We start from the raw sequence: 26102 nt of genomic DNA, 5'->3' as shown, positions 1-26102 counted from the left end.
CAAAATGCAAAATGGCCCATATGCATGTTAAAGATTAATTGTTGAAATGTCATAAACTACTTAATTTTCATTTGATATTTGAGACAGATTGTGTTCTAAAAGCTCAGTCCTAGTTCGTGTGTGTGTGTTTATATGTGCTTAGTGTTGATTGGTATTTAATGATGTAAATTTATACAGCTGCACAGCATGATTTTAATTAACCTAAGGCCAAATATAAAACATGTGTTATGTGGTATTTGGTCTATTATATTAAAAATTTTTAACCATTTTTTATATACATTCAACATATGTTACACTAACCCGCTGCTCTCTGAATATATTTATGTTTATAATGTCACTTTTTGATGTCTTATAATAATAATACTTTTAGTAGCGTGATTTTATATTGTAGGAGATACTAACATAAATTTTTTGTGTCACCATTTTATAGCTTTATGTTATTGCTGTTAATCAATTTTTTTGGGATTAATTAACATAGTTTTTTGATAGACTAACAATGAGACATGTCATCAATACTGCTCTGTAGTTTATATCATTCCAAAGATAAAGTTTTTAAGTTTGGACAATGATGTACCACTTTGGCACTGTTTACAGGAATTTTATAAATAGAGATTATATAATAGACAGCATCATGCCCTTCTTATAATAGCTAGATGGATGTTGCTATCTTGGTACAACTGTAGCTGCAACTTCTAATTTAGATAATAACACTTTATTAAGAAGGATTAAGTACCGCTGTGGACCTGCGTTTCTGCAACTTATCCTTATCATAGATGCCCTCGTTTGGTCAATTCTTACTGACATCACCACACCCTCTAATATACAGGTCTCCCTCCAATTAAAAACCACTTTTGTTACCATGTTTCCATGATATTTTGCAGCTTTGGTGTCTACTTAGAACAATATAGATGAAAGATAACAATTTGTGACCACAGAAAATTGGTATTTAACTGTATATGTCTTTAATTAGAGGGAGACTTTATACCCTACTGTTAAAAACCAAGAATCCAAGTATCACTGTTGTCCTGTTTTACAATACCCTACCCTCATAATATATACCCCTTGCCTTCAGCTAAATAAACATATGGATGTGACCACTTAAATAACCCACTATTTAATATGCTAATCTTCATATACACGTTTATATTAATTTTAACTTGATCTAATTCTACAGTAACTTTTTTTTATAATAAAGAAGTTGTACTCTCATTATCTGACACCAATAATATTTGAGACCACCTTAAATTTGTCCATTTCATTTGAAAAATTTTAATATCCTCTAGTTTCCAAATTTGTCATTGCCTGAAATTTAGTTTGTAGTCAGTTCATGAGAGAAACACTTATATATTTGGATTTTTGAATTTATTAACCACATTTTTTTCTCATTTTAATAACATTTATTGAAGGTAGATATAGTTGATAACAACATGATACAGAAATCATTTGCATGTGAAAATCTAACACAATGCTCTACGAGTACAATATCAAATGTACTTGAATTTGTTTGATAGGTTTAGTCTATGGGTGTGTATATTTGTGTGTTTGAGGTCAGGTCATAGTTCATTTCATTTGTCATTATAGGGTTTGGCTATTCATCCTTTTCCAAACCATTTAATGATTAATGGGAGTGTAGATTAAAGTTGCATGCAATTATATATGAAGAAATTAAACACCCACTTTCAACACCACTTACACCTGAAGAAGAGCACTGGGTTTATTTTCTAGTGTAATGTACCACAATTTCCAGTTTTGTAATTAACTTAAAAAGTTGCCGAGGAAATCTAGGCATAATATTTTCATGACATTCATTGTAGATATGGGATATAATTTTGTTTTTCTGTGAGACTAGGTCAAATTTTATATCTTAATTTTGTATATAATTAACTATTACGTAGAGAGTATGGTATGCTGTTTGTAAATGTGTAACAAGTAATAATAATAATAATAATAATAAATAATAATAATAATAAATAATAATAGAGTAATGGTAATTATAAAAATATTAATATTTAATTGAATCTAACTACTTGTATCCAATTTTAATACTGGAATAAAATTAATTAGGAAATATATTAATTGATTTTTAATGATTTTATAGGTGATGACATATCAATGACAGGAGACCACGGGACACTGACCGCAGATGAGATTAAAATTCTGGGGGATGATTCCATCGTACGTGACAACCGGCTCATGGAACAGGATTGGCTGGGAATGGACCCAGTAAGTAACACACATACGAATACAAATGTATATAAAAAAATTAACACTCATAAATTGTAAACAATTACAGTGGTTATCAGTTGATAAACATACCTTTTTGGTCCAGTAATTAAGTCGGAGTCATTTCATTGTACTATTTCCTCTTTTGATCGATAAGTACATTGTAACAGAAAAATGGTGTTAAAAATTGCTTATTAAAATAAAATAACATAATCTTTACATCCAACTCGGATGCTTCCTCAAACAGGTATATCATGGTGACATCAGTGGCTGGCGCCCTCAGTATCAGCTGATCATAGAAATGACTGAGTTGGTAGGCTCTCCTCGTCTGCAGTTTTAGCTTTTGATGCCACCATTTCTTTTTGTTCATAAACATTTTCAGATCCTGATATTGTCCCTTTACTAGTAAATTCAATTCCTCCCAATCAAATGATGTAGATTTGCGTAGCAGAAATGGTTGATATATTTGTGGGATTTGAGACTCTTTCCTGGAATCCCTTGTGCTTTTTTTAGCTCATTTTGGTTTTACATCTAGAGGATTTTTTTTTTTTTTTTTTTTTAGCAACAAAGCATTTTGTAAACACCGTCTGCAATTGCAGTGCCATCCCTACTTAATGTGTCTTTTGAAGTAATAATAGGCTTTACAGTTGGGTATAGGGTTTGAATAGGTTTTTTTGTTTTTTGTTTTTTTATTTGTTTGTTTTACATGAATCCCTGTATGGAATAGTCAACATTTTACATACTATTGCTTCTTGCAACCATTTAGTTGGTATTTTTTCTTTAGTTCCCTAGATTTTTTGGCTTTATCTAATATTCAACCTAGGTAACCACATTCCTTCAGTGACCTTACTACACTTCTCTCCTAATTTTCCTCTATCATTGGTGGTAGAGTTTTATTATTTGACGGAACACCAGTAACAAATGTGGTATATATTTTAAAGGGAGAGTATAAACTAATAACTACAACAAAAAAAATGATGCGTACTAAATAATCAAAATATTAGCGATCGTTATGTATATTCTTAGTCTTATTGATGAGCCTTGACAATTATAATGACATTTCTTAAAAGTTTATCCACTAACAGGTTTTTATTCTTTTGTGATTCTCGAAACCATATATACCATACCTAAATGCTAAAATTTATATTCCTCCTCCCCAAAATCAGGATATGAAGTATTACTCAGGAGCTGGTTCTCTGTCAGGCTACTACCGCCAGTCCTACACACCATCCCGAGCCAGCACTATAGGCCGTGGGGACGACAGCATTCTTGGGCCGGATCTTATAGAAGGCGAGGTAATCACAATGTCCACACAGCAGAGTGCTTTTTCAGCTCCACCACCCCTTTCACACTCGACCCCAGGTCATAACGGACACATGATTTTAAGTCCAGATGATGGATGCCCTTCGTTCAATGGAATTGATGGTCGGTCTACAGCTACCACTCACAGCTCCATGCAGTCTGGGTAAGTGATCAAAAAACTCAGTCAGACTGGAAATTTGGTTGTCAAATTGCTCAAGTTTAAATATACCCTGTACTTTTGAAGTGTCAGTTTCTAAAATATATTATGAAGAATTACTTATTTGACAATTACAGATTATATATTTCTCTAATTATTTTTTTAACAGATTAATATACAAATTGATGTCAAATTTTTTTCCATGAAAAGTACCACATGGATTATTATACAGTATTTTACAACTCTTACGTTTTGTCTTACTTATCTACTATTTGTTTTTAGTACTGTATTTTAGACTGTTCTATAACATAAATGCATTTTTAATTAATGTGTGCCTTACAAATTCATGATCTGATAATTGTATTTAATAGTTAGTCAGCATAAACAAATATTATCAGTTTTTTGTCATGATTTAAATATACCAGAATTATTTTGTATTTAGTGCCAATGTAAATTCATTTTTTGAAAATGAACTTATTTACCTCAATATAAAATGTGTTAATCATTTTAATTTTACAGTTTCTTGATCAGCTTCATGGTTGATGCCCGCGGTGGCACCCTAAGCAGTTGCCGTATGCCCGGCATGCGCGTAGTTGTCCCGCCAAACAAGGCAACTGGACCTACAAGAGTTACTTGCCGTCTGGTCAAACACAGCAAGCTGATAACGCAACCGCCCGTTATGGAGAGTGAGGCACTAGCTAGCCGCATTATTGAGGTTGGCCCGTCGGGAGCACAATTTCTCGGGTTAGTAATCAATTTGTCATTAATTTCTCAATGCTATGATTATTGTCTTTGAGACAAAATTATGTGTTAAATGCAATGGAATAGCTGCAATAGCCATAAAGCATTAAATACAGTCAACGAATGCATGTTAGCAGAATGAAACATGATTGAGAAGCTCTCTTTGTTCAGCTTATCCTGAGGTGCCATCTATGAATGATGTCACTATGAAAACATTAATAAGCTAAACGTGAACATGTGTAATTTTGTGTAAATGTCTTTATTAATATACTAGGAAGTATTTTGTTTCACTATTTTTCAATATATTCTAGTTAATATCATGGGTTTCCTTTTAATAATTTCTGTCCAAAGAAATGTATTAATATTTAATTAAGGAAATTAGTAGGAAGAGTATAGCTACATAAAAATGCTAGAGAATTACTAACATGCATCAAATTATATTAAACAAAAACAAATTCCCTCCTCTCTTTATGTGATTCTATGGCCTATCTTTATTCACATCTGAGCCAAACAGCTCAGTTTTTGAGACCTGCAGCTGCAAGTGCTTTTGATGTTTTCAGTATTTTCATTGCTTGTGATGTTTAAATTTTTGTCTTTTAATGTTACATGTTTAATGATAATTACCTGGACTTGAATAAGGTAAAGCACCCCTCAAAAATGAATGGAACAGCAAGTTCCGACAGTGCATTTAGTTTATCATATGCCAACTGAACATTATGCCTTATAATTTTTCTATATTCCTATTAAATAACCTATCAGTATTTGAATAGAAAAATGATTAAACTTAATTTTTTTTGCAACTATGTTGCTGCAGCGGATTGGGCAAAAAACTGCTCACATACCCTCCGCTGAGTGACGGAGAAATGCTGGTGAGCCGTATTCTCGAGATGGGCCCAGTGTCCGAGAAGTTTTTAGGGTATGTTTGGTGGACACCTGGCATGGATCCTCTTTGCCATAATAATTTTCTATTAAATCTGTGGATTTTGGTTCTTTGATATTGAAATTCTGTATATTTTTTTTCTTCATTATTATTGTAATCTGCACTTCATTGTTCTCACTGATGTTAAAACTTCACATGGACAAAATCTAAGATTTTTATTATAGTAGTCACTAGCGCTACCATCATCATCATCATCATTGTCATCATCACTACCAACGTTATAATCATCATCATCATCAACACCAATATTATCATTATTATGAACAACATCATCACCATCATCATCATCATCAACACCCACCTCCAACATCATCATCATCATTGTCAATACCATCATCTTCGTCAACGTCATCTGCAACATCTTTAAAAGATGCAGGCCACTTTATGCACCTTATTTTATATTTGGATTTGTACCACCATCCTGATGCCTGAACCCTTACCTTACTTTTAAATTTGAATATTTACTGTATTAATTTTTACTTTGCCAGTTTATACTTTAAGCATGTGTTTATTTGATGAAGACTCACCTTTGTTTCTCAGTGTGATTTTGTCCAGTGTCCCTACTTTTCTGTCCTTAAAGTGTCATTTATGATTGTATTTGTATTTAAGCATTGTATTTATAGCCTTTACTTGTGAATGCTTAGTCTGTTTTCCCCCTAATAAAGACATTTCTTTTTTAAAGATGAACCTGATACAAGACTTATTTGCATAACTATTGGTTACGATGTCTAATTACTTGTTTTAATCTTGCATGAATAATAGTTGCTTAACAAGAATCAAGTTTTAAATTGCAATTTTCGTATAGTTTGTGATTGAAATTTATTCTCATTTTCACAGGCAAGTCACAAAGAAAGTTATCACCTGCGTTCTTGAAACAAACATTAGTTTAGTTGCTAATTGACGACATCATGACATCTATTTTGTGAATACTTACCTGTATTTATTATTTATATATTTATTTTCTTCCAGCGTGAGCTGATAAATTGGGACCCTCGGTATAAAAGTATAAACAATGAAAAATAAACTGGATCTGTAACATTAACAAATTAATTAAATTAAAACAGAGAAATATAAAATTTTAAAAATTTGATAGAATAAACAAATGCTACTAAACCAATTCCATTGTTCCTTTGAATGAACAGCCCACAATGAAAAACTTTAGTAATTGTTTTTTGTGTTCCCAAAGATACAAATTTGTATTAGTCTACATTAAAATGAACACTACACTCGCATGTGCACATGGGCATGTATTTGAAAAGCAATTTACTCACGCCTAAATAGTATTTATTCATGGTCTCAATAAAATATCCAAAAGGGAACAGTGATTTTTGACAAAATTAATACTGTAAATGCTCGAATAAGCGCAGCAGCGCTTATATAATTTTTTAAGACTTCAGTGTGGCGCTTATAAAAAATATTGGCGTAGTACTTTCCATGCCCATTCCCATGTTACCTATCTCACATATTCCCGTTGTTCAGTAGGCCTATCATAGGTCATATGTCATCGTAAATAAACGTTTATAAAGAAATGCTTGTGTCTTAATTGTGTTATTTATTCATTTTAACACTGTACATCCAAAAACCGAAAGGTCCACTGATTAATCTCAGATAAGAAAGTATAATACATACTCCAAGTATTGAAATACACGCCATCGTGTTGGGATTCAACTTAATTCTTAACACTGTACATTGTATTTTAAACCCTGTTTCATTACAACCAGGGAAATACATACTCTCGACTAAGCTTATTCAAGCATTTACGGTATTTATTACAGACAAAGGGAAAACATAAACTGTTTATGTCCACTGAAAGACAAGTGAACTTTAGTTTGTTTTGTTTCATGTACTGAAAGAGAAAATATTCGTTTTTATTTTAGCTTGATTACTAATGGAATGAACTAATATATCATATAGTTATTGCTATAATTTATGATAATAATGTATATTTTATTATTATTTGTAGTGATGTTATTGTTATAGTAAACACAATTTTTTTGTATCAACCCCAATTTTAATCTGATGTCGCCCATATTTTGTATTTCAGGTTTTTAATCATTACCCTTTGGATTGTTAATTTTTGTATTGTAATCATTTTTCTATTTTGCACATTTAATTACAAATTGATTGTTATAATCATGTTTGTTAGGTGTGGTATTTTGTATTTGTGAAACAAATGCCATATTTTTATAGTTGTATAAATTATAATATATACATGTTTCCCTCCAATTAAGGACCATTTTGGACCGGGGTTTTCATGGTCTTATAGAAGCTTTGGTCTCTAATTAGAATAATAAAAATTAAAAACCTTTGTTGGTGTGGGACCATGGAAAAGTGGTCTTTAATTGGAGGTGGTCATTAATTGGAAGGTCTTTAATTAGAGGGAGACTTGTATTGTGTTTTCCAGCAGTTTGGTGGTTAAGATGCTGGCCTTCCAATACCAGAGTCCTGGGTTCAAATCCTGTGTGAGACATAAGGACCACAAATGTTAAATACACACGTGTGTTTAATATTATGTTATATTTTTTAATTTTATGATTTTGCTAAATAATTTTAAAGCAAAACATGTTAACTATCTTCTAGATAGGTTAAATTCAATGAATTACCTTTAACGCAGTTTCAAGACTTTTAGCTTATTTCTCAAAATTTATTTGTGTGTTTAATTAGCTAAGGACGAAGAAATTATTGTTAATTGCATTATGATTGTATTTGTATTGCTCTTAGACCGGTGTTGCTGGAGGTGCCACACTTTGCTTCGTTGAGGAATGGTCAACGGGAGATTGTTGTGCTGCGCAGCGATACTGGTGAGAACTGGAAGGAGCATTCTCTGAATGCCACTGAGGAAGAGGTTGCCAAGGCATTGGATGGCTACAAAGGAGAAGGTAAGTCAAATCCTTGTTTTGTTGGGTGTTTTAATATCATTTAATTTATCATTTTAAAGGTGGGTGGGTGAAATAACATTGTTTAAGGTGGGTGAAGTTCCATCAGGTTTAGCTTTAGACTAGGTGGAAAAATCTAAGGTTCCCATCCACCATAACTATCTCAGAATTACAGGGCTCTCAAAAATGAGGGAGAATTATATAATCAAGCATTTCATCTGAGACTTAACCATCAAACAAAGATGTTTTTTCTCTGAGACTTACTTGCAAGACTGATTGAGAGTTGAAAATAATATTTGAACTTCTGCCTTCACAGATAACAACATAGATAGCAAACGAGTGTGCCGGATTCTAACAAAGGACTTCCCACAATACTTTGCCATCATCTCGCGTATTAACCAGGAGACTAATTCAATTGGAACAAACGGTGGTGAACTGAGGTCACTCGTTGAACCCAAGGTCACTGCTAGTTTCCCAATGGGAACACTCACTAAGAAAATCAAAGTTGGACTACAGGTAACATAAAATCCGAACTATTATGTATTTAAATATATAAATATTAATTATTACTTACTGCATTAGTAATCACATATTTTTTCTATACATATTAAACAGTGAAATATGATGACTATATTTTTCATTAACATATTTTGATTCACAGGTACAACCAGTGCCCCATGAGGTTGTGAAGAAGGTACTTGGTAACCGTGTGATGGTCAGTCCAATAGTGACCATTGAGCCAAGGCGCCGCAAATTTCATAAGCCGATCACTGTAACGATTCCGGTGCCAACAGCATATAACCAAGGCATGGCTAATGGATACGGAAGTGACTCTCCAACTCTCCGTCTTCTATGCAGTATCACAGGTGAAGATAATAAATATTCATAGGATAATAATATCAATATTTATAAGATTAAATGAATATTCATATTAATAATTACCTAAATATTACAATTGTTATATGAATGTTCATATAATAGTTAATTATGATGCTGATAAATTTGAATTCTAAATCTAAAATACTGACATTAACTGAGAAGCAGTATTTGTCAAGAGGAAATTTTGTATGTTGGCTAAGCGCAAGAAATTAGTACAGTATTAATAATAGCAAATTTACTTTAAAAAATGTACATTTTTAAAGTAGAAAAGAAGCACTGCCCTCATTGTCAGACAATTCTTTATCGACAGGTGGAACTGCACCTGCCCAGTGGGAAGACATCACAGGGTCAACTCCCCTCTCATTTTCCCAGGACTGCTGTGTATCATTCACAACAACTGTGTCAGCAAGGTAAGTGATAAATGCATTTTACTATAGTAGAGCGCTCCTATAAAGGGGACAAATTCAGGATGAAGAAAAAGGTATTGATCTTATAAAGTTGATAACAATAATTAATCATAATATTAGCGATAATAGTAGTAATACAGTCATACTAATAACAATAATATAGTGGTGATGTAGCTTGGTGGTTAAGAGGATTGCCTTCCACTCCAGTGCACTGGGTTCAAATCTTGCACAAGATGTTTTTCTCATGACTGCAAAAAAACTTATCCACTCACTTAGCTTTGTAATGAGCCTTAGTTCATTAAGCATCACATTATTTTCATTTATTTAATACGACTTCTGCATATCAACCTACTATCTAGGATACACGGGATCACCTGCTTTAAATAGTGTATAAATAGTTATAATGATAACAGAAATGATGATTTTTGCCAGGTTTTGGTTAATGGATTGCAAGGAGATAGACCAGGCAAGCACATTCTCTAGAGAACTGTATCAAGAACTTCGTTCTGTGCCATTCATGAGTCGCTTCGCCGTCTTTGCAAAAACCCACGACCCACTAGAATCCCGCGTACGTGTATTCTGCTCAACAGACGACAGAATCGATAGGGGACACTTTGAAAATCAAGAACATTTTACTGAAGTAGCAAGAAGCAAAGAAGTTGAGGTAGGTATTTATATTCACATTACTCTGCAGTTTCAAAGCAATGTAAAATGAAGATTTTAAGCACTTCATCACATTGGTGGCTCAAGAAATTTGCTCACAGGGGGTCCAAGAAGGAAGGGTTTTTGACCAAGGGCCTCTTAGAGCTTCAGTTGTTCCAGAAAAATATCTCTGGTGGGGTTAAAGTGGAGAATCTTTATATCTGCAATATTAGGGATTGGTAATCACAATTTATTTTTTGGGATGACAAATTAATAATCTTAGTCTAACAACCTTTTCATGGCGTTGGATGATGGGGTCCATGTGTATTCAACTGGGTAGCAATTCCCCCTCACCCTGACGTCTACTGGCGAGATACCACTGCTCCATCACTGTGGTATTGGCTGTGACCTTTACCAGTGAAAAAAGTACTGATAGAAGAACAAAAAAAATATGTAAAAACAAATGTATGAATGAGAATCTTAGTGTCAAAATTGTCGGTGATAATGGTAAATATCTTGCCAATGATAATTATAACTAGAATATAAAATCATGCTTTGCAAAGTACAATGTGTTAAGAGGAGAATTTTTATGATGATGGGATTTATACCATATCTTGCATATGTATTGGACTTTCCATCCCAACCCCTTTCCATTTTTTTTTGTTTTTGTGTCTGTTGATTCTAACATAACCAAATTCTGTTCCAGGTTTTGGAAGGCCGGCCAGTTTACATCGAACTAGCGGGCAACCTTCTGCCTGTCCAGAAATCTGGTGACCAACTAAACATGTCATTCCACGCCTTCCACGACAATCGTATGACATTCTTTGTACGTGTACGTGATCAGTCACAAGAAGCTTGTGGTCGTTTGTCCTTCATGCGTGAACCGAAAGTGACAAAAGGAATGCCACCACAAAAAGCTATGTGCAACCTAAATGTAACAATGCCTGAATACGTCAAGGTAAGAGCTTAAAATTATTTTGTAGTATTTGTTTTTAATGTAAATAATATTGTTAATTCGCTATAATTAATTGCTAATCTACTTCAAGTTAACGTATTAGAAATCTTAGTATAGTTAGTATTAATCAAAATAATCTGAACAATATTTCTGATGGAAAACAAATATATAAGCTTTGCTTGCTTTCTTGCTTGTTGTTAGCAAGAGTTATAATATTTAAAAAAATATTGTAGATTTGATAATTGGTAGATTTCCATGTACTTTACGACACTTCAATGTGGGATTTGAAAACATGGACTACAGAACTAGTGCTACAGCAATACTGGGAACATTGAGTTTCCTTTGCTGCTGTTGTTACATATTTATTTTTTTAATAATGTTATCTGTATTATTATATAGAAATTATATTATTATTATATTATTATAATATAGTTGTTGTTAGTGTTAGTTGCTATTAATATTATTATTTTTATTTATTTACTATTATATAGTCATTATTTATTATTGTTTTTATTAATGTATTGCATTTTTACTTATAAATTATTGATATATATTTACTATTATATGTAATAATATAACTATTGGTTTATTTATAGTTATAATTATTGTTAAATTTTTTATTTTTAAGGGTTTTTTTTTTTTTTTTTTTTTTAGAGTGAGTGATACTCTCTCCTAAAGAGTGAATCTGAGAATACTAGATGCACATGATAAATGAGTTATTATCATTTCATACATCTTCACACATACATTTAGTTGAATAAATCAATAAGAAGCATCGAAATGTGGTTTGAACACAGTTATTAAAGGATACTAGAGCATTTGTGTGTTTTCACTCCCAAAGTGGTCACATGACTATGCTATGGCGCCCGTATTATGGTGCCGGGACGGGCTGGAGAAGCGGCACATTGTGGCAGTATAGCTGAATGCTCGCTTTAATATTCAAGTATGAAACTTTTTCTATACATTGTTTTCGAAAAATGTATAAAATAAGGCTTTTTTGAATATTGAATTTCCAAATTAATATTCACTCCAGTGTTCTAGCTCCTCTGTATTTGAACCACATTCACAAACAATGCCTCACAAGGACCATGGTAATGTGGAAGTCCTGAGCAATTTCACCTCATGAGGGCATATTTCATACCACAAATGATTCATACAAACATTTTTATATGTTAATTTTAGGCTGCTAACACACTGCTTTGCACAATGGCTGCTTAGTTCATCTTATTTTTAAGTAGTAATTCTACTCTAAATATATATTTAAAAAAAAATATTTTTATCTATTTTTTAATAGATCAGATTAATTATTTCATCCTTTTACTCCGTCCTTGAATATATCTGCATATATTTGCATAATTTAAGGTCATGAGTTAAAGGATGATATTACTTTTTGTCTTACTTTTTCTAATTATCTTGTAACCATTGTCTAATCTTTTAGCTAATAAATTGTAAACTCTTTCTTCTTAACCTTTGCATCCTTCTAAAAAAGGTCAAAAAAGAAAGTGAATCGGAATCAGAGTCCAGTGAGGATGAAGAGGTTTGTGAACTTTGACCCTGACCCCAAGATTGTATGAATGTTCTGTCTAATGTTTGAATGTTTTGCAAATTTGATATTGCTCGCTTTTCGAGTTTGAGGTCTTTATAAATGTAGTATTTTTTCAACTTTAAGTTATAATTTTTTTAAGCGTAACGGTATGCGTCAAATTCTAAGAGCATGAATAATTATGTGTGTTGCTGATTTGGTATGAAAATTATTCTTTTATATACTCTTACTCTTATTTTAGTATATACCTCTATATTACCTAGCAGTTAATTTTTACATATATACAGGCATAATATTCCTCATACATGAATTGGATTTCTGATTTTTATCAAAAGTATAAATTCAAAAGGTGTTATTTCACTGCCATAGCATTTCAATAACATTACATTGTACAATATGTACTAGGCATCTTCTGTTGATCAAAATGCATAAAAAAGTAACTGAAGTGATTAAACCCCTTTAGTGCAACTGTGCTTTTGTTGTAGAAAGGAATTACTGCCTGTATATATTTTGATTTTCTACATGTTTTGTTTCACTTCAAGATCTAAATCTGAAAAAATAGATTTGTTATTAACGTTGAGTGTACTGTATTTTGATAATATTGACTTTATAAACTTAGTTTGTTATTTTTATTGTCTAGTTTATACGCACAATTTTTAGGGTAATGGGTAGTACAAATTTACTACTTGATTCAAAAAATTCTAAACTTCATCTTTTTCTCCACCGTCTTTTCCATCCCCTCTCCTTGTCCCATCCCCTCCTATCCTCTTTTTCACAAAAGAAACATCAAATTTTTGTTGAAATACAAACAGCACACAAACATAAAATGATGACATTAGGAAATCCAAACCTATCAAAGTTTGTTTAAATAATTATATGGGGTAACATAGTGCACCTTAGTGAAATCTACCGTAACTGCAGCACATAATCTGCTGGACATCGAAAGCTAAAATAAATGTCTTAAGTTAAATAAGCAACAAGTTACCTGCAACAATTTCATAGTTTATTTGCATATTAAATTCTTATCTAGTGCAATCACAGCATATTAATTATTAATTAAGCAATTACTATATGACATTAACATATCAAAAACATTGATTAATTGACAAGAGGTTTAAAGATAGGCATTTAGGAAGTGTTATTGTCTGTATGTATTCTGCTGTATGTGTAAGTCTTGTTCATTTTTTATTTACTGTAGTGCATAAACTTGGGCTGCCAAATGAACTTGTGGGAGAGCTACACAGTGACCTGTACCTTCACAATGTCTTACCTCTAAGGGACCTTCAAACAAATGTAGTTAAGACATGTGTCCCCCTCCCCATCCATTTGGTTTGCCATTTCTTTCCCTTTCCTTGGCAGGTCTATTGATGATTTCATTTTCCATTGCAAGTACAGTAGTTAAGGCATATGATTTAGGAATCTTACTTCTTTCAATACTTGCGCACATAGAATTCATCATCACCTTTGAAACATATTTTTTGCATGTTCGCAAAATTTATTTACACTTAAAAGTAGCTTTGAGTCTTTCAGATGAATTGGTTTATTTGGCTTTTTCTCTCACTTTGAATTCGTCACATTATTACAAAATTTGATTATTTGCTGTTGTACTATTTTGTTGTGAATGTATTGCTTTTATTATTTATATCGTTATGGATTTTGTGATATTTTAATTTGTAATATGTGGTTTTTGCATTGACTGATCAGTCAATAGATTAATTATTATTATTATCAATATACTTATTTGGCATTTCAAGATATTTGCTTGCTTGAAAAGAGAATAGAAACTTTAGCCAGAACACAAATATGCACTTTCCCCTCATTATTACACAATATAGAAAAAAAATTACAACACACTTATTTAATTATAGCTTGAATATATAGAAAAAGCAGTTTTGATTGATTGCTGGGACTGGTTTAATGCAGGCCACTGGTTGGCATAAAAATCGGTCGGAGGGCCAAAGTGAATTTTTGATTTAACACCGAGGGCCACACACAAACTTGATGTTTCCAGTGAGCTTCCAAAAACCTCCAAGCACTGCTTTTACACCACTTTATTCTCAGTTTTAATGTTACTTTTTACATATGATTGGTGTCAGACCGTAAAAAACAAGGTGTTTTCTAGCCAATTTTGATTGGCATGCCTCAAACATAGGGTTTTTTATTCAATGAAGCAGGTTACAAAAAAATAGCTGACGGGCCACACTTTGCCCATCTGTGGTTTTATGATTGGGAAAAAATGATAATGTTAAATGATTAATTAATTTAGTAATTAAAGTGATTGGTAGTGTGCTGCTAATGTAATATAATAGTGTGTGTTCCACTTATGCCCTTCATCCACTGCACATCATCCACTTGGAGTAGCAGCACTGTAGCAATAGCTAGGCTCTAGTAGTGTTCTCTTCCTGTCTTTGAATGCTAATGGTGGTGGGAGATGGACGCAGTGTGGATGGTGATAATTTTTATTGTTAAAGTACTAATGATATTTTATTCTGCTTCATTATTGTTATATTATTTAAATAATATTGTAGATTACTAGATTACTTAGATTAATAATAATAACTTTTGACATATTTAATTATTTCTTATTTGTTCATACAGTATTGCCTTGTGGGTATGATAGATAATTTCTCTAATTCATCCATTTTGTAGGCTACCAAAATGGTTGTGGTAGTTGGCATATATGTAGCTCATTAAATTCTAGTAAACTAACCCATTTTTTGTAACCATTTTTTTTGCTAATTACTTAATGCAGGAATACAGAATGGAAAAGGGCGAGGTAAATTCATTTTTCATTTTAACCAATTGTTTTGTGTTTTTGTTTTTATGTTAATTTTTGTTGTTTGGTTTACTAAATTTCCTAACACAAAATACCTATACCTACTAAGGAGAAATTTGAGTTAACCCTGTTGAATATTCATAACTACAAACTGGAGAAATGTATATGCAACTGAATCCTTAGAGAGGGTTTGTATATAACAAATGCGCATTCTAAAGCTGGGTGTAACTGTACACAGATTTTTTTTTTTTTTTGTCGGTTAAGCCGGGCACTTCGCCAACGATAGTCGAATGATCTTCAACCGACGAATCTATCTCCTCTCCCTCTCAGCGTTAGACGACTCCACGCTGTCTTCTGACTGTTTTTGGCAGTCGGAAGGGATCGTCATTAAAAACGATCTGTTGTGCGTGGCATTGCGTTCTTGCTACAATCGTGCTAATTTGTATATTCAATATTGCAAATTTGAATGCAAAGCCTCTCTATTTTTTTTACGGTAACATCACACTATAATCTTGACTGAAATTATTATCCTAATTTAAGGAAATTATTTTAAATAATGGTGTGTAATTGTGTTTCCATAATTAGTGCTTGAAATAATTATATTAAAAACGTCTTATTTTCTTTTATAAATTGCTGTTTTAATTTGTAAACCATTCCAATGATCACTAAGGTATATTTTCAAGGGTGTTTATTCTCAATTTTTTTCTACTCCATGAAATCCAGAGGGAGCTATTTGAAGAGGTAATGGTTTGAGGCGAATGAGTATACCGGATTGTGTATGTGTGCTGCCTCCCTAATGCATTTTCCCCTAGATATGATTTTAATATCAGTTTTAGAATCTTATTTTATTGAGTATTGTCACTGTTTTTTTTTTTTTTGGCGTCACTAATTGTGCCTCTTTAATGCTAGGAATGTTGTTCTTTATTTAACATGGTCTGCTTTTCGCTCCAGATTTATGGTCATTAACACAGATATGATTTATACATGTTCTATAGTTTCCTTATAATTACAGTATAGTCATTATAAAATTGCATCCAATTGAAACTTTATATTTTCTCAAATTTAGTTTATTTCCTTAATCCATTTTGAGGTTATTTTATCAGATTGTGAAAAAAAACCCTAAAATATATTTATAATATTATGCATTTCAAGTGCCAATCTGCATGTTGCACATAGTGTCCGACAAATACTATGTGCTAAACACCGGAGCTGCGATTTCATAGTTTGTGTTTGTACCCTGAAGTGATTATTAGGATGTTTAAGTTCTAAATATTCAATATGGCCTGCTTTTTGCTCATGGTTTGGTCATAACATCGATATGGTTTTTATGTTCTGCTATGATTTTCTATAACTGCAGGTATTACCATTATTAAATTTTATACAAATTCAGTTAATTTACTTATATGTATTCTCTTAGAAGAATTTTCTTTTTTCTCAAGTAAACCTAACAGCTTGACCCTTGTCTGATACGTCTTGTAGCTCCATTTTAGTTATATAGTTCTTTCCCTTTAAGTTTGATATTGTAATCTCAGAATTTTCTTCAATTACATTTTGAGTGTATCATTGGAATGGATTCTAAATGTATTCAGGGTTTGTTTTTTTTTATTTATTAGCATTGTATGTGTTTATTGTTAGCTTTGTATATATTTTTTGTTTATTGTTTGTACAGGAAATGAGTGTTTGTTGAAGTTATGCAATCCAATGCTTTGTGTTCTCTAGCTATCAGTTTTCAATCAGTTTGTGGCAGAATTGTATGTTATACCAGAAGGATGGGAAAATTTGTTTCTGTTATCTCATTGATGTGATAGTTTTGTTTGTTGATTTAGGATGTTGTCTCTATTTTGTCTAATGTATAATCATTTCCTTTCTTTGGTACTTTTGTCCGCTTAACAGAAGGAGCAACTAGGAGTTTTATCACAGGTATGCCCTTGTATAAACATCCATTTGCAGTGACAGATTCAAAGAGGGCACAGCTGGCCCTGGCTCCATCTAAATTTTGAAAAATTTAAAAAATGGATATAAAAAGAATAAATTATTATCAAATTTTTAAAGTCTTAGAGTGCCATTTCCGGCCATCTAGATGTGACATAATCATAAATGTTCTTACCTCATCTCCACCCATGGTGGTCCTGAGGTGGTACACCCACCCTCTATCTGTGAAAGTCCCTCCCTGAGCCCCCTCTATTATAAATTCCTGGATCCACCACTGATTTGTGCTCTTCAAATGACCAGTACCACATTTATTTGTTTGTACTATAGATTGTTATTTATATTTTCATAGTGTTAATATTTATTTCATCATTACAACATTCCCACCACTTTCATCAAGACTCGTCAATAACTAAATAAAAATAATATTAGTTTAATTGTAACTTAATTTCTCACTGGCAGACTGTACTGAAGTTTATTTTTACAGAAAAAACTGGAGTTGGCTTTTCTACAATTTTTTTGATATTTAAATTGTTTATTTCATTTTTTTGTGTAATGACAGCGAAACATCTACACCATCACTCAGGTTGATGAGAGTGATGAGTTCCTTTTAAATCAGGTAAAACACAGAATTCATGTGGTACACTTTGGTAGCATTGTGTCAGTAAAATATAGTGATACAGACAATACCAGCTTTTACTTATACCATATACTGTACTCCCAGTTGTTACAAGTTACTTTCATTATTTATATATTCCTATTTGTTAGCTGTGTCCTTGTGTATACAGAAGTATCATAGTTATATCTGTAAAATAATTGTATCACCGTATACATCACCATGTAGAATTTCAACTACATTTTTTCTAAAATTTAATACGCTGACTTTATCATCATTATATGAGCAGTTATTATGTGCCAGTATCTGTCGATATAGCATGGAATTACAAAATGTTAATTTTGAGCAAGAAGGCCCATGCAAGGAGGTATCCTTGTTTTAAAATTTTAAACTGGTAGTATACACAATTATGTGGACCTTCCATAGTCCATTCACAAATCATTTCCTCTGTTAGTCAGTGTGTTTATCCACCACTTTTTCTCAGTATTACAAATTAGTTTATTTCAGTTTCCTTCAAGATGTATTTTTAAAGTTTTTTTTTATTCATTGAGTGTCAGTTATAATGCCCAGATTCTCATTGTTTTTATTCAGTTGCTTTAATGCCTTTATTATTTATTTCAATTTGCACTTGTGTGAATCTCACATACTTTATACCACCAGTGAAGTTATATAACACTTTTTGTTATAATTGTGTAAATGTTGTTTAATATTTTGTCTACTGCTGTACTAATACAAATTGTTTTATAAGCAACAGTTCAAAGTTAATGCAGTGCAAGTGTGCATTGATTGTGCTTTTTTCTTCTAAGCCAATATTATTATTTCCTTTCATTACATTCTAGCACTATTTGAAAAACAGTGCATAAAACTCTATAATAATATCAAGGGCGGATTTGTGGGGGGAGGGGGGCCGACCTGCCCCCCCCACCCCCCTTTTTGGAAGTAAAAAAAGGGGGAAAAAAAGAAAAAGAAAAAAATGATAGTCCAAAAAGCCTCAAATGTTATTTTTGGGTGTCTAGAATACAAAGATTTTGCGGAGGCATGCCCCCGGGCCCCCAGAATAGTGTTGTCTCGATCGCCTTCCCACCCCCTTTCGGCCCCTCCTGTTGGACATCTCTGGATCCGCCCCTGACTATATTGGATTATGCTACTCAAATGTATTTCTGGTAAAATATGTTGTACTGGAAATGGAAATAAAAAAAATCATTATCATTTTAATACAAAACCATTATAATATTTGAAATGCATATTATGATTGAAGTTAATACAAATTATTAATCTGTTTTAAAATCCTAATAAATTGTTTACCAGTTATTTCACTTTACACTTAACTACAGATTTATGTTTTCTGTTAGCATACATCCTTATTTATAAGTAATAGGAAAAAATCATTACAGCATTGTAGCTTTACATCATATTTGCTTGGCATCATTAAGTCAATATCATCATATCTGTAAATTGATAAACATTTAAACTATTTGAAGAGAAAGAAAAAAGATTGTGTAAATATATTGATTTAAAAAAGCTATTGTCATTCCAATAAGTGGCAATGAACATATTAATATATTTAACCAACAACAAAAAACTAATTTGTGTTAATAACTAATACTAATAAATTGTTTTGTGTGCTTTACAATTGGTTCCATGCCAATATATATGTGTGCATTTTTTATGTCTTATCACAATATAAAGTAAATGTTTTTCACTGAAACCTGGTAGGTTACACCAGTGATTAATTGTTTGCGTACTGTTATGTATTGTGTTTGCAAAAGCATAGATAAAACCTTTTGTCAAAACATTGTGTTTATTTAGATTATAAAATGTATTCATCTATTATTTTTTTATTGTATTGTTTAATATTGTTGCATCAAAATTCATTTTCACAATATGTGTTTTTTAGGAGGCCGCTGCAAAAAATTTAAATTTTGCTTCAATAGCAGAGAGGAAAAAGTATTCATTCTTACAAGACCCAGTCATGAGTAAGTTACAATAAAAAAATTAATTGAAAAAATAATTTGGAAATATTATATATAACTTACATAAACCATTGTACAGTATGTATGTTGAAATTGTAGCTTAAAATTGCATAGTTATTAGCCAGTTCACCACCATTAAGGCACACTGGGAAAGTCTTTGGGCATTCAAGGGTTATCCTTGGTGTTTTGCACTGAAAAACCCAAAATGTCTTGTTTGTTTGTTGTCAAGATGGCCCTACTGATCAGCTGGCCTGGTTGAACTACCGACTAAGTTTTAATAAAGGTCTGAACATTGCAATGAATATGCCTGGAGAATATTGTTACAAAATACAATCTTCTAACTTAATGCAATGTTTTTACAAAAGGCCCAACAAGTTCACATATGAGAGCAGAGCTTAGACTAATGGATGTTGCTAAAAGGATAGGCACAGATTGGCAAAGGCTTGGCAGAGAACTCAAGGTGTTAGAGAAAGACCTCCAGACAATTGAGAATGAGAACGATGTAATTTCTGAGCAGGCATTCGTCATGCTTCATAATTGGTCAGAGAAGAGTGGACCTGAAGCAACATGTAAGTTCTAAACACAAATGTTCCTAATGAATTTAAAGTATAATATACTGTACTTTGATATATGTATATATGTCTGTTATGTTCCCAAAGACCAACATGAGACAATTCTTCTCTCTGTCACCCACATAATAAAGGAGGGTCTTGTCAGTCTCTCTACAACCAACAAACGTCTTGTTTGTCGCTACATTACCCCTCTATTGATACAAGCTTCTCTTTTTGTGTCCCTTCCTAACTAACTATTCTAAAGAGAACAATTTTTGTTATAGCGTTTTAATCGATAATAAACCAGGAAGAATGGGCCAGATGAAAATATTAAAATATTTTTGTATATTTTAGGTGAAAAATTGGAGGCTGCATTGCAAGCAATTGGACGAGGTGAGATTGCTGATGAATGTTTGGGTGAATTCATCTCACTTGATGTCACAATTGAGCAAGAGGAAGAGAAGGAAAGGAGTTCACCAGAAGAGGAAACAAGTGAGTAATTTCTTATATTGTTTTAACACTAAAATTCAATAGTTTATTTACTTTATTTATTTATATGCAACAAAATATTTTCCATATCAATTCATTATAATACCAATCCTTCTATTCTTATTCTAAAATTGACTAGTTATGAATTTTATGATTTTAATAGTTAATTTTGTAAATAAGTGATAACCTAATGATTTTGATACATATCTTATTTGAAGTTAAGTTTTTTATCTTAAAATGAGTAATTTAATGATTTTTAAAGGATTTTCTAAATTTGTATGTATCTTTAATATACTGGGTAATATTAATTTTCTTATATGGTGTCTTGATAATTAAGATTTTTATTTGTTTCCTTTGTTTTTAGATAAATTTACAGAAGAAAATGAAGCTGCTGCACAAGATGACATCATGAATGGGGTAATGACCAACCCCTTCTTCCACTCAATTGACAATCCAATTCTGATTGTGTCTTAGTCTTCTTAATAGTCTAGCATGTTGTGTTATTTATGTGAAAATCATTACTCTCTAAAAACATTTGTTTTATTTTTAGTGTTGATGTAGTGAAGTAATGTGTCGTATCTTGTTTGGTTATCTGTCAGTTGGAGCTGAGATAATGACCGAATTCCTTCATGCTAATGAACCTTAATTGTAATTAACAAGATTTTTTAATTAGCATGTTGTGTGAACTGATGAAGTGGTTCTCGGAGTAGTGGAGGTTTTTCGCAGTTGTTGATAAAGTTCACGTTGTGTTGAATTTGGCTCTGATTTTGAGCAAAAGTGAAGAGTATGAGGCTGTAGGTAGAAGTGTGATCAGTTATACAGTACAACAGAAAATACCAGCATTATTATCCACCCATTTGCCATTCCTTCCCCTTCCCTCTAGTTCCCTCTAGTACCATTCATAAAAACATGAAAACAATTTTTTAAATCATGTTTTACATTTCTTTTCATTTATATTAATTTATATTCAGTTTGTGATTAATAGATTAATATTTTTGTGTTGTACAATTTTTTTCTCACCAAGATTTTTTTTTTACATTTTGTGTGCTGCACATCCATTTTTCTGGCATAAACTAACTTTTGCCAAGATCAGTGACTTTTATTTGATTTTAACTTATCTGCATCTTTCTCGATACAAGTTGGTTTGTGATTTATCTTATATTCTCTATGTTCTACATATTTCCTTTTCATCCTCTCTGTTGTAAATTATGTTTTTGTTTATTTATTTACCATTTCACACCATTAAAGATATTTATAAACATTCTACATATTACACACAATATAGTAATATGCTTCTATTATCTTCTTGGGTTACCTCATACCCATATTCTTAACATCTTGCTTTTGCAATTCTTAGTTTTATATATTTTTTATCAATATTCATTTTATCAAAAATCTACCTTTAGCTTTTGCAACTTAATATAATGTTAATCTGTATTCCAAATCTTTTCCTATTGTTCAATCAGCTATCACATTTTCAATTAAATCAACTTCATTTTCTACTCTCGTTTTCCTCTTGCTCTCCCAGTATTTCTTTATTTTTTTATTTTTATTTTTTTATGATTTCATTCCTCTGTTAGCTGGTAGTATAGTTGTAGCTATGTGTAGTAGAAGTAGAATGATATTTGTGGTTTTCCTGATTGCATGCTCCTGCTCCTGTATCTGGTGTTACCATGTTTCACCAATAACAAAAATAATAATGGACTATTTCAGAAATTTTATTGAAATTGACTGTTCAAAATATAGCCGTACATTTTGGAGGATGTGGCTGTGGTTTGAATTGAAGGTGTTTACCTCCCTATCCCAGGTTCCTGGGTTCAATTCCTACGAAGAGTCTTGGTTTAAATCTTTGAAAACCTCAAATTATCAGTTTGTAATTGAAGTGTTTAATGTGAATGTCATAAAATGCTATAAATAAGACTAATTCTAAATACTGAAGTTACTTATGACTAAACATATCTTCGCATAAATATTGCATTTTGTAACATGTTGTCCAAACTGGCTCATCAACTAATTTCTAAACACAAATTTCTCAAATTGAATCAATTTTTTTGTAGATGTTTCCACCTTTAGATGTGGCCATGCATGTTGGCACCTTTATAATTTGCAACATTTTCGTAGACTTAGTGTTATTTTTGTAATCATTAAAAACTACAGAATGCAATTATTTGAAAATGAATGGATGTATCATTTTTAATCTCTTTTATTATGGATTAATTGATATGAAATTAAAGATTGAACTTTTTTATTAGACTAATTTATTTTGAGTGATTTAATCTGATCCTTAAATTAGTGTTTATTATTTAATTAAAACTTTTACACTTTTTGGCTAATAGAAATTCAAATTATGAATGTTGGTTAGGGACCAGTCCTTTCAATCCCAGGCTCCTTGGTTCATATCCATTACCTCTATTGTCTGATCCTTATGCTTAGTTCACAAAGCATCTATTCCAACCCATTAGTAATGAGACTTGCTGTTGGACAAGGATGTACAGTAAAACAAAATTAAATCTGTTTGCCTCTTTATTTAATCTAGTTTTTCTTATATTTCTTTATATTTGTATTTCCTCCCATATTTAAAATTCTTGAAGTTTATGTAATCCATGCCGTATGTTTGCTCAATGTAACCAAAAATTTCATAGCAGAATTGGACCAATACCCTTGCCTGATAAATGTAATTAAGTTTAAAAGTAATTAGTTTTTGTTTAGTAGCTTCAATCACACATTCTTCCATCTCTGGTTTTCTATGGGTCTGTAATTCTAATGAATATTCATCGTCTCTCTCTCTTTCTCTGCCTATCCATTCTTTCTTTCTTCCATTTACTAACATTCAAAGCAGGAGGAGGTGACTGAGACGGACTTAAATCGTGATGCTGCCCTCTCGCAGGTATTTACATTTCTGATCGTTAGCCTACTTATGCAGACTTTGAACTTTAGCCTAATCTTACAAGACTATTAGCAGCTTAGTTTAAATGAACAATTTATTTTAAAATATTGTGACATGATAACAAGTATCTTCACTTATTAAAATCCCACTATAACAATATTATTTCCTTTTTTAAAAAACTTATCATAATACAATACTTGAATGGTTCCAATTTTTAGTGATTATCATTATAACATTTTTGTATCTTTCATAACAGATAAAAATAGTTGTGTAGCCTTGTTAGTTATACAAAATTATGACGCAGATTGCAGATATATACTGCTTTGTATAAACATGAATATTTATCAGTTAGCTCAGATGTTTTTAAACTGTTGTGATGTTTTATATAAATCCAATGTTTTTCCCAAGGCAATTTGTGAAATATTATTTGTATTGTATGAGAACAGAGTTCAACTTGTTATAATATATACAGAATATTTGTTATTCCTGTGTCATTTTATACCATTCATAAATAATGCCATTTAAATTTTAGGAGGCTACTGAACAGAAGCTGCTCCAAGAGGATTCTAAACCAAAGCATGCTTTAGATACTCAGGTACTACACAAACTCTATGAGGCCAAAGGTCATTTATTTTATAGTCCACCATTGTACAACATAATAATCCCTATAGAAAGCATGTCTACTATTACAATACAGTAATGATAACAGTTCTTTTCACAAATTTTGCTTGGTCTGATAAATCTATATTTTATTTTAAGTAAGTATTATAGCTGTGAAACTGTAAGCCGTAAGTAGTTTGAACATCTAAAAAGAAGTGATGTAGTAACCAATGCCTAAATTATTTTTTTTATGAACAAATTTTGTTGTCATTTTTATAGGATGAACTGTACACCGATCGTGACATGCAAGAGGCACTGACAGAACCCTATGCTCCTGTAAGTTGATCTAGCGATAACAAGATTGTTACATGTATCATACTGCTGTAACCTACAAATAATGAAAATGATAGTGTCACGCTTAGTACATTTTACAAAAGTCTCAATAGACTTTACAACAGCAGAAGAAAGTTAAATAAGGAATTAAAATAAAATAACATACTGCAGCTCTTAACATATTCATGTTTTCTTTTATAGGAGCAGATTGATGAGCTTGATGAAATGACACCTGCAGAAATATATGAAGTAAGTTATTTTAATTTTTGCAAATGAATAACCTTGATTGTATTATGATGGTGGTGGAGGTAATGTGATGATATTGTGCATGGTCATAATGAATTAGTAATTCATAATAGCAAACAAAAAAAAAAAATTCTCGTGTCACCTTGTATTATGACTATATTATGCATTTCTTCAGGAAATCAAAGAAGAAATTTGGGAAAAACATGAAGAAGAGAGACAAGAAATGGTTTTTGAACCAGAGTTTGAGACAGTTGTAGAAGCACAGGAGGTGAGTGACATTCAATATGCATATGGCAAAGGTACTAGAAATACAAGATAGAGTGCTCGCGTAGCAAAAGTGAGGCAAATACACAGTACACACTCTTTAGCTAAGTAAATCCAGGCGTACACAGTGCTCTTCTTTTTCGGCTAATGATGGAAACTTTATCACTAATCAGAGTCCGGTCATGCGATTCTGTGCTTTTGTGTCTTATATTATTTTTTTAATTTCTTTATGCCTACTTGTTTGTATCTTATGGGTGGCAACGATTTCTACCTCCGCCCAACGGGCCGCCAAAAGAGGTTATCCTTGCGTTTTAGCTTCCAACCCAAACAAACATAGTGGACGTTTCCGCTAAGCCCCGAAATTTGGATGTTGTTGCAAAGGTCTCGCAAAAATAAACTCATACATGCATGTGTTTGTCAGATAACACATGTGTTTTCCTGGCCCTGTGTTGATTGGTTAGTGATTGGTTAGTAGTTATTTTAATTGAAACTCTGAAAAGTTCCATTATAGTCAACTTTGCCTAAAATGGTTATTATATTATTAATATTTGATTTTTTTTTTAGGAAGAAATATTAGAAACTGATCAGCAAGAAGAACCAAAGTCTTCAGAAATAGTTATTGCCGAGGTATGAACATTTTCAAATCAAATCAAAACACAAAATGATACAATACAATATTAATAGCAAAATGTAAACAAGCTGTTGGTCCTTTGGTCTGGCAGAAATGGTTAGACATGTAAGTTATTGGGCAGTTCTAACTTTGATTAAAGGTT

General features: G+C 31.9%; 1 protein-coding gene across 41 annotated transcripts in view; it reads left to right on the top strand.

The window, feature by feature from the left end:
* Positions 1-26102, top strand: part of LOC117121821 (ankyrin-3-like) — a 136233-nt gene that overhangs the window by 76588 nt on the left and 33543 nt on the right. For 28 of the 41 annotated variants that reach the window (XR_004447634.1, XM_033267152.1, XM_033267167.1 and 25 more), the window contains 25 exons: positions 2099-2223; positions 3390-3688; positions 4202-4426; positions 5238-5339; positions 8085-8242; positions 8556-8755; positions 8901-9105; positions 9429-9528; positions 9958-10189; positions 10874-11125; positions 12612-12659; positions 15418-15441; positions 16165-16182; positions 17335-17361; positions 17933-17989; positions 19884-19962; positions 20325-20528; positions 20865-21002; positions 21364-21416; positions 23836-23886; positions 24419-24481; positions 24766-24822; positions 25021-25068; positions 25241-25333; positions 25894-25956. Coding sequence is in view for 40 of the 41 variants with exons in the window: in XM_033267152.1 (XP_033123043.1) it covers positions 2099-2223; positions 3390-3688; positions 4202-4426; positions 5238-5339; positions 8085-8242; positions 8556-8755; positions 8901-9105; positions 9429-9528; positions 9958-10189; positions 10874-11125; positions 12612-12659; positions 15418-15441; positions 16165-16182; positions 17335-17361; positions 17933-17989; positions 19884-19962; positions 20325-20528; positions 20865-21002; positions 21364-21416; positions 23836-23886; positions 24419-24481; positions 24766-24822; positions 25021-25068; positions 25241-25333; positions 25894-25956 (2921 nt within the window). In the remaining variant the exon portion in view is untranslated. The remainder of the gene's footprint in view (positions 1-2098; positions 2224-3389; positions 3689-4201; positions 4427-5237; positions 5340-8084; positions 8243-8555; positions 8756-8900; positions 9106-9428; positions 9529-9957; positions 10190-10873; positions 11126-12611; positions 12660-15417; positions 15442-16164; positions 16183-17334; positions 17362-17932; positions 17990-19883; positions 19963-20324; positions 20529-20864; positions 21003-21363; positions 21417-23835; positions 23887-24418; positions 24482-24765; positions 24823-25020; positions 25069-25240; positions 25334-25893; positions 25957-26102) is intronic. The other 13 variants (XM_033267186.1, XM_033267162.1, XM_033267155.1 and 10 more) reach the window with 12 other exon arrangements.

The sequence above is a fragment of the Anneissia japonica genome, unplaced genomic scaffold (assembly GCF_011630105.1).
Source record: "Anneissia japonica isolate Jap-2015-1 unplaced genomic scaffold, ASM1163010v1 scaffold2392_len1475705_cov187, whole genome shotgun sequence".
Classification (NCBI taxonomy): Eukaryota; Metazoa; Echinodermata; class Crinoidea; order Comatulida; family Comatulidae; genus Anneissia; species Anneissia japonica.
The sequence above is the reverse complement of the archived record's forward strand: the minus strand, read 5'-3'. Positions and strand labels throughout refer to the sequence as shown.